Genomic DNA, 12,210 nt, shown 5'->3' on the forward strand with positions numbered 1-12,210 from the left:
GTCTCCTCGGTCCTCGCTCCGCACTCCCCCACAGTAGCGATCGTGACAATCAAGTTTGCTGTTTAATTGTTTGGGTTATTTGTGTTGTTTAGATATTTATGCATTGTTAAGCACCTTAAGCACTTAAAAATATGTTATAGAAGAGAACTTATTGTTGTTTTTATTACAAGTAGGTTTATCAGTTTCATCACAAGCCTGGTCACGTGATATAAACATAGCAAGCTTCTGCTCAGTGTACAGTAAAACAGCTTTTTCACGGCTTCTAGAGTCTTCATCTCATTTGAGTGCACATCATGCTAATCATATTCATCAAAAGTATTTTTTTTGTTTTTGTAAAAATTACTGTGCACCTGAACAACATGGTAGTACTTCTGAAAGGATTTTTATTTTTTTTTGGTTGGTAAATATGAGCTCTATTCTGGTGATTTATGGACTAATGTGTGAGTGACTCAGCAAGTCCAGTTCTGTTCGTTTGACATGTCTGCAGGTTGTGTGCATGAGTGGGAGAGGAATCCCGCCGAGCACACACCCATAGGCAGTCAAGGAACAAACAAGGCTGGTGTGTGTGAGGGGCGCCCTAATGTCCATCATCCTGTTGAAATTATCCCTCCTGTTGCAGCCACTGATCTACAGACACATACGCTTGTAGCTAAACCCCCTCACCCCACATACAATGAGACAATACCCTCTTTCATACTGTCCTCATTTTAATCAGCATTAGAGAACTTGGGAAATCACATTTTCTCATCTTTTCTTGAGGTAGAAGCTCCTAATGACAGAAAGAATGGTAATTAGAGTGGATGAGAGGTGAAGCCTGTTGAAGATGTCTTACATGAAAAGCAAAAGAATTGTCATGGATAATACTTGCGACTTGATACTTTGAGCTTGTTTTAGTTTTATTTTTTTGTTTGTTTACCCCTAATGTTCTGTTGTTATTGACTGTGACTGTTGAAAATTAATTTACTTTATGCATGTAGAAAATTAATTATAGTACTTTCAAGATAGGAAGTCATTAAATTACATACAGTAGCGTATTGATAGTATTGATCAAACGATCTTATGAAAATTCATTGCATTTTATTTTCAGTGCAACATTTTTCATAGAGGACATTTTAATTTTGCTTATAACTATTATTTATAAAATTAGGAATCATAATGTAACCTGATATTTTAATGACACTCCTTTTTTGTTACTTATTTATTTATTTGGACATTTTTGGGTTGCTCAACCCCAAACAAAACAAGGAAAAATTAAATAATAATGAATTTAATAAATAATTTTATCTATTTATTATTAGAATTTTATTGTTGATTTTAATTTTTAATTTTAATGAATTATATAAACTTATATAATTGATAATAATTAATAATAATAAATAATAATGATTTTTAATTTTAATTTACCTTAATCGTTTGCAACACTAAAGACACTGTATAGTACAATTCAGAAAAAAATGTATACTGAGCTAAACTTTATTTGTTTATTTATTTATTGTTTGTACATTTCAGACGCTTGATTGAGGTCTTTCTGTGCCAGCCTGTGATGTGATGACAACATAACCAAAATGTGATATCCAAGTAAAGCTTAAAACCCAGGTAACCATGCTGATCTACAAGCTTTGGTCGCTTATTCTTTTCTCAAAAATTGTGAAATTCTCGGATTCTTGCAGATATGAGATGCAAAACATTTTATAAAGGTAGTCCGTGTAAATAAAAGGATAAAAGCAGTCCTTGAATGAAGTGGGGCTACAGCCAAGTGAAATATGCTCCCAATTACTGCGATGGCTGTAGAGGCCTAATAAAGTGAACGTCTCTACAAGACGCTGCACTATAATGGAGCCGGGCTAATTTGCTTTGACTGATGAATTTTTGTCTCCCGTTGCGCTGGGTTGAATAATTATGAAATTTATCACAAGACATAGCGACTCATTAAGGATTAGCGAGCTTTCATTAGAGTGATGTTGTTCGAGGGCCGTGGCTGTTCTGATCAGCATAATTATGGGCCCTACAGAGGGAGGGCCAGGCAATGTGTCTTTGTGTGTGTGGTCAAGAGGACTTGAAAAAGCTGCACCTATACAACACAGTATGGCTGTAGCCCCACTTCATTCAAGGACTGCAATATACAGTATATACATGGTTTAACATTACTGTCAGATGTATGGTTCTTGCAAGTAAAAACTAGGAATTGCTGTATAATTTATAGTAGAAAACAGTACAAGGACATCCACGGTAGTCCCTGCATGACTACTTTACATCATATACGGTTCTTTTTTATTGAAATAGTTTTGCAACTTCTCATTGTTATCAGTAATGCACGTAATGGTGTGTTGTGTTTATAGTTTATGTTGTTTATTTAATATTTATTGCATTATATTAGTGGCATTGTGATATCCTGGTGGTGTTTTGCCTTTGTGTGTATGAACCTGTGCGCAGTCTATACATGATTACTGGCAATGTTTTATGATCAGGCTGCTTATGATGAGCTCTGATTCATCATGTGGTTTTCTATTGTACTACCTTATTATTATTATTATTATGGTGATTATCAGTATTTTAAGGTAAAAAGATGATTTCTGTAGTTCAAGTGGCTTGGTTTATTACTTTATTTCACTTAATGAAATATACTGTTATAAGTTGTGAAAAAAATTCAAGGCACCAATAAGGAATTCTATAACACTGGAAAACTTGTTACAGTGAATTTCTTGCAATTACAACTGCTGTTTTTATTAAACATGCCATTTAACTGGATATTTTCACAGGGGTGAGCTGTATACGTTATAGGTAAATGTAGATTTAGATTGACCTCATCTCAAATTCAGTTCTCAAAACTGCAATGGTACTCTTGTGAATTGTATTTTTGTATACACTCCCCATCTCCAAGCAAAAGCACAGAATAGCTTTTATTTATACCATTTAAAACAAGGAAAATATGTTGGATCTGTGGCCTAGCAGTTAGCGACACTTGTTAAGCTGTTGTGCTCAAATGGGAGTTTGAGTCTAGTCGACCCCAGGATTTCCTGTCTGTGCAAATAAAAAGGACTAAAATTAAAACCCACACACACATTACATTACACATCACTCATAAGTATGTGTTTCTCCATTACATCAGCTCCCAATGACTGGAAATTAAGACACAGTGGGTATCTTACAGCCAGTTTCCCAGATATGATTGTATAATAGTTTTAGTCTAATCTACTAAATGTGTTGTGAGTAGCCAATTATCCAATTGCATGGATGAGGACACAGTTTTATCATTGTTTACAACAATGTAATTACAAAAAAGCTTTGCCAAATAAATGAAAGAGATTAACATATTAGGACCTCTAATTGCATTTAAATGACATGCATAATGTATAAATGTTCGCCAAAGATGGAGAGCTGAATTCTTGATGAAGTTTCCCAAACGTTTAGCTACACAAATGCTCCCCAATTAATTCTGCTGGGTCTGTTTCTCGAGTCCATGAGCTATTTGTTAAGGAATTATCGATTTGCATTTAATTAAGCTCACTTACTTGCTTGCTGCTGACACAAGATTGATCAAAGCAGTCAATAACAGCATATTAAAGAAATGACTTTGAGATTTTTTCTCCGTCTTTATGAATGCATAGAACAAACAATCTGTCTTGAAATATGCAATTCAATATTTCTCAGTGTCACACCACCCATCTAGGTGCTGCAGGCATGTTACAGTCACCTGGGTAAAGTACATTCGCCAAGCTCATAATGGAAAACGGAGAAGGGTTAGCAACATATCCTTACATAGATGATATGAGAGTAAAGACCTCAGGCACCATTGAATTCACATTTGAAAAACCATTTCTAGCCAGTTGACTTTTCATTTCATTTGGCCATAGATTAGCCCTCAATGAAGGGCACTGATTGGGAACTCAGCACTGCCATGCTGAATTTACTGAAACGTATACATTTTCAACCACTACCCTCCAACATTTCATAAAAGGCATTTGTATTTACAAATCAATAATCCATTATCTCTGTATTAATTCAAGACCTTGACACGAGCACGGCTATATTGAAACTGCCGCGTGTGGGAATGTTGTCTTAGAACAGGAATACCATCATTTTGTCCTATTCCAGTTCCTGTTTCATACCTGAATCGTATCATGTTGTGTTTTTATGGATCTAAAATGTCTTAAAGGCCTTTTCAGCCTTTTCCCATTGCTACGTGATGGAGAGCCACTCAGTTTAACAGCATAATAACGTAATATCATGAGGGATACATTTCTTATTTGAAATGAAGCATCACGGTGAATACCCCATATTTCTTACCGGCTTCAATTGGTTTCCCCCAGAGGACACAAACTTCATTATGAGCTCTTTCTCTCCCTCTGTGGGGGTATCAATACTTTATACCATCATTTACTCTCTCTTGCTGCTGTTTAAACAGTGCTGTTCCTCTATTCTATTTCTGCTGTTTGTAATCACAACATAGATGTGGATTCGCTACAGGACATCAGGAGATCAGAAACGGGGGGTTGGTGTTGCTCTTTTCCGTGGGATCCCCTAAGCACCCCCTCCTCATTATTGTGTGTGACTATCATATTGCAAAAGGAGAAGATAAAGAAGTATATATTTTTTTTCTTGGCCATTTGTGTAAAGCTCATTAAAGCAGCCCAAGAACAAACAAAGCTTCTCCTCTGAGGCCCCCATTCAGAGTCATCCCATAATTTCCCACTAGTTTTAATAGTTGAGATAAATTAATTATTCCTTCGTGGAAAATACATTATTTGCCATCTTTGGCTCATTGTTCTTGTTGGAGAGAATTGAGCCCAATCCTGTGAGAAATAGAGTTGTCTTTCCTGCAGGGAAATCAAACTGCTCGCTGCAATCAGCCAGGACCAACGACAATTAAACCATTAGTATCTGGTATAGGAGACTCTTTACACAATGTACATCTTACTAATGAATCCAGAGGCAACTTATAATTACACAGTTTTGTCTCGTAAAGATTAGCTGCCCACTGAAACTCAGTAGAACATCACATAACGTTTCAATTCCTGCTGCTGGGACGTTGAATGAAGACAGTTCTCAGAGTGACAAATGGAAATCAATTAAAAACTATTATAAAGATATCATTCAAAAAAAAAAGGGACGGTGCAGATCGATCATTTTTCTTTTATTAAATGTGATCATGACTTCATGGAAAACAATAACACATAAGACAGCATTGCCTTTACACAATGCAAATTACTGTGCATTTGTTGGTAAATATTAAAGAAATTCAGTCTTGCTGAGATAGCTGTTAGGTGGTTTCAGGTTCTTTAATTGTAAAATGTGACCCTGGAGCACAAAACCAGTCTTAAGTCGCTGGGGTATATTTGTAGCAATAGCCAAAAATACATTGTATGGGTCAAAATTATAGATTTTTCTTTTATGCCAAAAATCATTCGAATATTAAGTAAATCATGTTCCATGAAGATATTTTGTAAATTTCCTACTGTAAATATATTAAAACTTAGTAATGCATTGCTAAGAACTTCATTTGGACAACTTGAAAGGTGATTTTCTCAATATTTAGATTTTTTTTTGCACCCTCAGATTCCAGATTTTCAAATTTTAAAGTTGTATCTCGGCCAAATATTGTCCTATCCTAACAAACCATACATCAATGGAAAGCTTATTTATTCAGAAAAATTTACCCTTATGACTGGTTTTGTGGTCCAGGGTCACAAATGACAAACATTGAATCACTTCTTTGCAGGAACGTGAGCTATATGCAGTCCTAGATGAGCAACTGCCTTAACAAACAATTAATCTCTGGGTATCTGTGAAACAGACATTTCTGTTTTATGCCTTAGTTGAAAGGATTCATAAGTCTGTGAATGTTGGTGTATTCGGGCAAACTGTTGTAAACAGATTATCTCTTTTGTGTTTTCAAATTTTGTGACATATTGAGGAGCCTCATCAGTCAGTTAAATTAATGAAAATATTGTAGATTATTTTCAGAATTGATTCTGGTTATGCGCATCAAGAAAATCTATTGGTTGTCCCAACAAAATCTATTATTGTAGTTCTTCTTTCTACCAGTGGATGGCGCCACTGTAATAAGGAACATATGCGTGACTTGTCTGATGGCATACTGAATTTTAACCTTGTACATGAAACCAAATGGACTTTTGTAGTGTAGTTTATAGTTGGTGCACCGTAGTCGGTATAGTGTATGCCCCATAGTAAGTATGGTGCACCATAGTTTTTCTTTTCTTTTTTCTTTTTATACTTTGAAATGGTTAGAAATGGCAACAAATCCTCTCATTATATGAGAAGAATCATAGTCTGCCTATGCAGGGGACATATTTTCAGAGAATACTGAACGCTGCTTGCCTGTAATACTAACAGGTTGTACCATTTCCATATATCAATAATTCTGCGTACCACCTTTTTTAAAAAAAAATCGATATTTGCCCCTATACACAGTCTTGTTTTTTCGACTTCTGCTGTTATGATAACAAAAACTACAAGCATGTTTTAAAACTTTTATGAACAAAACCAAGGGCTGTCAGTACATTAAAAATAATTATGCATATTTAATCTCAAGACTTCCCTGAAATATGAAACAACAAAATATGTAAGTAACAAATCTGTTTTGTAGATACTAGAGAACAGACATTCTTCCTCATTTAAACTACTCTGCTCAAATAGCTAACAAAATCTGAGTATGTACTGTGAACCAAAAACGATGCACTTATCAAAGCAAACATGGTCAATTGTCAGCATAACAACAATTATAAGATTGTCTACTTTTTTTGCCATGGTTGTAGTAGGGTGATATGAAAAGTTATATTTCTAGCAGATTTTGTATTTTATTTGTGTTATCATTTTACTATAACAATTTCGTTGTAGTAATTGTAAGGCATTCTGTGGTCCCTTGGAAGTTTACTGAGGCCCCCTAGTAAGTCCCGGCCCTCCTGGTTGAGAACCACTGCTCTATCCAACCTCAAAAGGCAGAAAGAGCCCACTCAACCGCAATCTTTCCTCCTTTGAACAGTGTGTGTCTAAATCAATCTTGCCTTCTTCTGATTGGCTGGATTTGTCATTCCGCTTGAATGGGGTGCGTTGTGATTGGCTGCAATCTGATTGACGTCATCATGTGAGAGGAGGTTTACTCTGGGGTTTTTTCTGTCACTCACACATGTAGAGCACAAGCGACAAGCAGCGGCGAGACATCAACGCTAGAGGACAGTTCCAAACACTTCTCGCTTCATCTATGGAAATTACGGAAGATATTCCCGAACGCTCGTTTAACAAAACCGCAACCGATCTTTCCGGTGATAACCAGAACATCCGAAAGGGTGACGGCAAGAGTGGAAATACAATCTGAAAACCCCATTTGCTTGACTCTCTCGCAGCACTGAAGTAGTGTTGAGTTTGTTGGACTGTGCGCGTTCTTTTTATTGTCTACCGAGAAAACCGACTGCTGTACATTTCTCAATAACCATTCAGCCATTGCATTTCAAATAGGTGAGTACATTCCCCAACAGCACTTTTTATTTTATGAATAATAATTTCATGTCGCGAGAGGGAGGCACATTTTGTGACCTAGCCGTCACAATGTTCCAGATTAGTATGCAAGCATAAAAAATGTCAGTTCATTATTTAGAAGTGTTCGTTGAATTGTATTTGTGTTGCATGTCACGAATAACGTAATAACTAGAGCTTGTAATGTAGTGTATTGGACATGAGCGTTGCGCTTACTCGCATCAAGACCACACATAGACTTACATGTAGCCTACATTTGCGCGCGTGCTGTACAGATGATCAACAAACCATAACATACGCGCAATTCTGTATCTTTTGCTGTGGCTTGTGCATTGTAGTAGTAGGAGCTGCAGCAGCTGTATTTCTGGCCATGGGCTGCTGATCTGTTTTATATTTCTGCACATCCCCTCGCTTAAATCGCCTGTCCGTGTAATTACTTGAGTTTACCCATTTGACTTAAAAGCCACCCCTCCCTCTCTTCAAATCTCCCCTCTTCCCTCTTACTGGGAATGAAACTTGACGATGGTCCGATCTTATTTATCTCGGGGAGTCACTTTCGGTCTCTGATTCACCTCCCTTTAGATTTAATCAGCACTAAGGTATTGCTTGTCCCTAAGAGCCTCCACTAATGGGGTTACTGAATGCCCCTCTCTCTCTCTCTCTCTGTCTCAGTGCAATGTTTTCTACCCTCTCTCTTCTCCTCTAATTACCTTTCAACAAAGATTTGGCTTACAGCCTTCCACGAATATATCTTAAATTTTAATCTTTCCCACTTCGGTCCAGTAGTCCTCCTTATGAAACCTGGGAAAGATAAAAAATTCATATGTATTAGTGGAAGGATGGAGCAGAAGTGCACGCATGCGGTACTGATGGATCAACCGACCAAAGTACAGAACTGCAACCATAAATGAGGGTTTGTGGTTAATGTGATTTCTGTCAGAGGCAGATATTTCTGTGGGCCGGCATGAACTGATTCTTGCATATGCTGAATGATCCAGCATACCGGGGGTAATTTCACGCGGCAGTGACCAGTCCCCAAAGTGAACGCTGCTGAATGTTCTTCATGATGTTGGCTGGAAATCCGTCATCTGATAACCTCAGTGAAAGCGAGTGTAATATGTCGACCTCTGAATGGTTCATACAACTTCAAGATTCCCCAATTAACTGCTCCACTTCTGGCCACAGTAGCACTTAGGTCTCACTTAGGTCTCTCTGTCTCTTTCTCATGTTAAACATCATGAAGGTTGAGGTAAATGTGGTTTAAAAGCAATGTAGACAACCTAACAAAAGCCAGCACCTCTTTAATTGTTCCAGCGACTCTAATGTTATCAGCAAATAGACATTTATCGCAACTGGACCAAAGGAGCTAACTTCAGCACTTAGATAAAGATCAAGGACAGTCTGCCACTTAAAACAATTCTCAGACTTGCTTGCAGGCATTATATGCATTTCAATGAGTTCAAAAGAGCTTTTAGGAAGCGTGCCTCTGAAAACATGAAATGTTTTGGGTCACTGTTCAGGCTCCAGGTGTTTTAGATATTGCAATGACAAAACTTCTGTCAGAAGTTCAGGAAACTTAAGTGTGCTGACTTTGTTAGATATGGATTAGTTTGCAGAAATGTTTTGAGCAAAAAACTAGCAAATGTTAAAAAGAAATGGTCCTTTATTATTTTCATAATGCACTTTTGATGCACTAATTAAAAAAAACTTCTTAACTCTTGATTGACTGCTCAGTTCTAACCATGTCTCCCTTCTGTCTTATTATGTTTCTGCAGACACAATGGTGAACCCTGGAGGAAGTGCCCAGCCCCCACCTGTTGGAGCGGGATCTCTGTCGTGGAAGCGCTGCGCGGGCTGTGGGGGAAAGATTGCCGACCGTTTTCTTCTGTATGCCATGGACAGCTATTGGCACAGCCGCTGTCTGAAATGTTCCTGCTGCCAGGCCCAGCTCGGAGAGATCGGCACATCCTGCTACACCAAGAGTGGCATGATCCTATGTAGAAATGACTACATCAGGTTCGATATATTTATTCTTGATTTGAATTTGTGCAAGTCACAACCACAGCCATATTCACATGTTTGAGGAAGGTGTCAGCACTGAGGTCTTTTTGTGTTCATAAAGGGCATTCACTTAAGTTCCTTCAGATTTCTGATGCACTTGTCAAATTAATTTTAAAGGATTTTTTTTTACTTTTGAGGATAGTGTAGTTTTGCTGTGCTCCTTTCTCATGGTCTTTGAAGCCAAACTTCAGATAGTTCATACATCTGGACATTATGACAGCCCAACGACCACATGAAATGACATTAGGCATGTAATGATTAGATGAAGTGATGGTTGTCAAGAAAAAAAAATATTAAGGAAAAAGTTACAAGCCATCAAGATTCTCACAGAGTGGAGCGTATTTTCCATTGAGAACATGTGTCTCAGATTGTGCCGTCAGCGGCCCTCGTTAAAGCACGGTGGTTAAACCCTCAACGGGACACTCTTAAAAAAAGAGGTCAAGCCACTGACATGTTGACAGAGCAGAAGACGAAGGAGATTCTTTCTCCAGAACATCTGCAAGTCTGTGGCTCTCGCCATATTTCATCCTTAAGCAAAAGGAGCCGCACTGCTAGGACCGTGTGTATGTGTGTGAGTGTGTTTTCTTTACGAGATGCTAGAAAACTCGATTTGGTAAGGCTGAGCTGACCTTCGACTTGGCAGGAATTTAAGAGAGTTTTCACATCCTCTCCAGCATGTTTTGTTTATAACAAAGAGACCATTTAATTAGCAAAAATACCCTTTTAAAATATTTATGCAAGTAAGTCTGACACCCAAAGCGGTGGTGGGGTGACGGCACGGTAGTCTCACTCCGCTGATGTGGATGGCCTGATTTGACAGGCTGATCCTTCAATGCCTTGACCTCTGCAAGGGCAAACAGAAAGCCCTACGAAGCCTCCAGAACTTCTTGCATTGAGAAGTTTGAGGTCTTCTTGGATTATTTCTTTGGTTTTGAGGGAATGGAAAAACACTGTTTGAGTGACTTTGATAATGGAACACCTATATTTTTCTTATTAAAACAGGCAGACCAATTTAAAAGTTCATTCATAAAATGGAGTATCCATGCTATATTCTGCTCTTCCTGCCGGAAAAGAGTGTTTTTTGGCAGAAGTGCAGTCATCAGTGAGTATTTACCTTAGCATGTGCTTCGCCCTGGATAATTCAGCGAAGCCTCGCACTGACACTGCTGCTGGCAGGCTTTAACAACAGGTGTCAACCAGAGCAAACCTGAGACGACCAGTCCAAATGTGAAGAGTGCCTTCACTCTTTCCACTCCACCTGATCTGAAGGGATCAAGTCCACAAGACTCGCCACTAGAATTGGGCCTGTGAGCCTAATTAAAATGAGCAGGGAGGGAAAAGTAGCTACACATTTCTCCTTGAAATGAGAGCGCATCGGGCGGGAGAACGGAGCTAAAACACAACTCGTGTGAGCCTGTGATCTGAGGAGAGATAAGAGAGAGGGGAAAAATAACATCTGACAGTGAGTCCACACAATTAAAAGCTTTAATTAGAGTCCCCCTCCATTTTCCTTTAGTCCTTATGGGTTTTATCTAATGAGATCTAGTGCCTGGCTCCTATCCGCTTCCAATGACGTGTTCGAAATGAATGAGAGCCACATTGCAAACAAAACATTTAATTAACCAAATTGGCTTTTGAGAGAGAGAGAGAGAGAGAGAGAAAGAGAGAGAGAGAGAAGAGGGGATTATTGCGAAGGCTAGTCCCCTTAGGGGATTTTAAAGGGGCCTCCCTTATTTTTGTAATGGATTATTAAATTGCCCTTGCTGTGTAAATAATGAAGTTACATATCCAGAATAATATTAATACCACTGATGCAAAAAGGCTTAGCGATTGATTGGGATGGAGCGAGTGAAAACGCATCCCATTTTCCCTAATGGCAGATGGGGGAAATGACATGGGATGATAGGCTTCTGATACCACTCAGCTCGAGGCCACCAGCGCCAAGCACAAGGGCAACTGCCATGAGTTGTAGATTTCAGCAGTTTTAGCCTCAGAGAAGCAGGAGGGACTCGAAATTCGAAATCATGTTGTCCCTAAGCCATTGCTGATATTTGTGTGAGCTGGAGAGAACGGAGACAGAGAGAGGGAGCGAATTAATTTGGGGAGTGAGCAATCATGTGACCATTAGGTCGGAGGGAAAAACACTGTCCTTTTAATTGAATAGAGCCAGGTAATTAAATGGCACTTTTCCAATAGAACGTGCTAGGTAAATCTAATAGTTGGTTATTTAATATCACTTTGAAGTCTGTCCACTCAAGCACTATGACAGCACGGGAGCATGTGAACTATTAAGCCAGGAAATACTTGGATCTCAGAAATTAATTAAATCGCATGCAATTTAGGGGAAACGTTTATCTTGATTTGTCATAACAGAATTAATTCAAGGCCTTCAATCCACTTGGGACTAGATCTGTTGCTCTGAATTAACCAAGTGTCATTTGGCTGCTTTCAGCCCCCTCGCCTGCCCGTCGCTCTCTTTGCCGTGAAATCTCCCCCTACCCTTCCCTTCCACCCCACCCACCTTCTCTCTCTCTCTCTCTCTCTCTCTCTCTCTTTTCAGCCCCCCCGTCGCTCTCTTTGCCGTGAAATCTCCCCCTACCCTTCCCTTCCACCCCACCCACCTTCTCTCTCTCTCTCTCTCTCTCTCTCTCTCCC

General features: G+C 38.8%; 1 protein-coding gene across 1 annotated transcript in view; it reads left to right on the plus strand.

The window, feature by feature from the left end:
- The first annotated feature begins 7,137 nt into the window (after nucleotides 1–7,137).
- The window catches only part of LOC107557742 (LIM domain transcription factor LMO4), a 17,900-nt gene continuing 12,827 nt past the window's right edge, over nucleotides 7,138–12,210 (plus strand). Inside the window, exons 1-2 of the mRNA XM_016241267.1 lie at nucleotides 7,138–7,476; nucleotides 9,270–9,510. Coding sequence (XP_016096753.1) covers nucleotides 9,275–9,510 — 236 coding nt within the window. The 5' untranslated portion in view covers nucleotides 7,138–7,476; nucleotides 9,270–9,274. The remainder of the gene's footprint in view (nucleotides 7,477–9,269; nucleotides 9,511–12,210) is intronic.

The sequence above is a fragment of the Sinocyclocheilus grahami genome, unplaced genomic scaffold (assembly GCF_001515645.1).
Source record: "Sinocyclocheilus grahami isolate Dianchi unplaced genomic scaffold, SAMN03320097.WGS_v1.1 scaffold617.1, whole genome shotgun sequence".
NCBI lineage: Eukaryota > Metazoa > Chordata > Actinopteri > Cypriniformes > Cyprinidae > Sinocyclocheilus > Sinocyclocheilus grahami.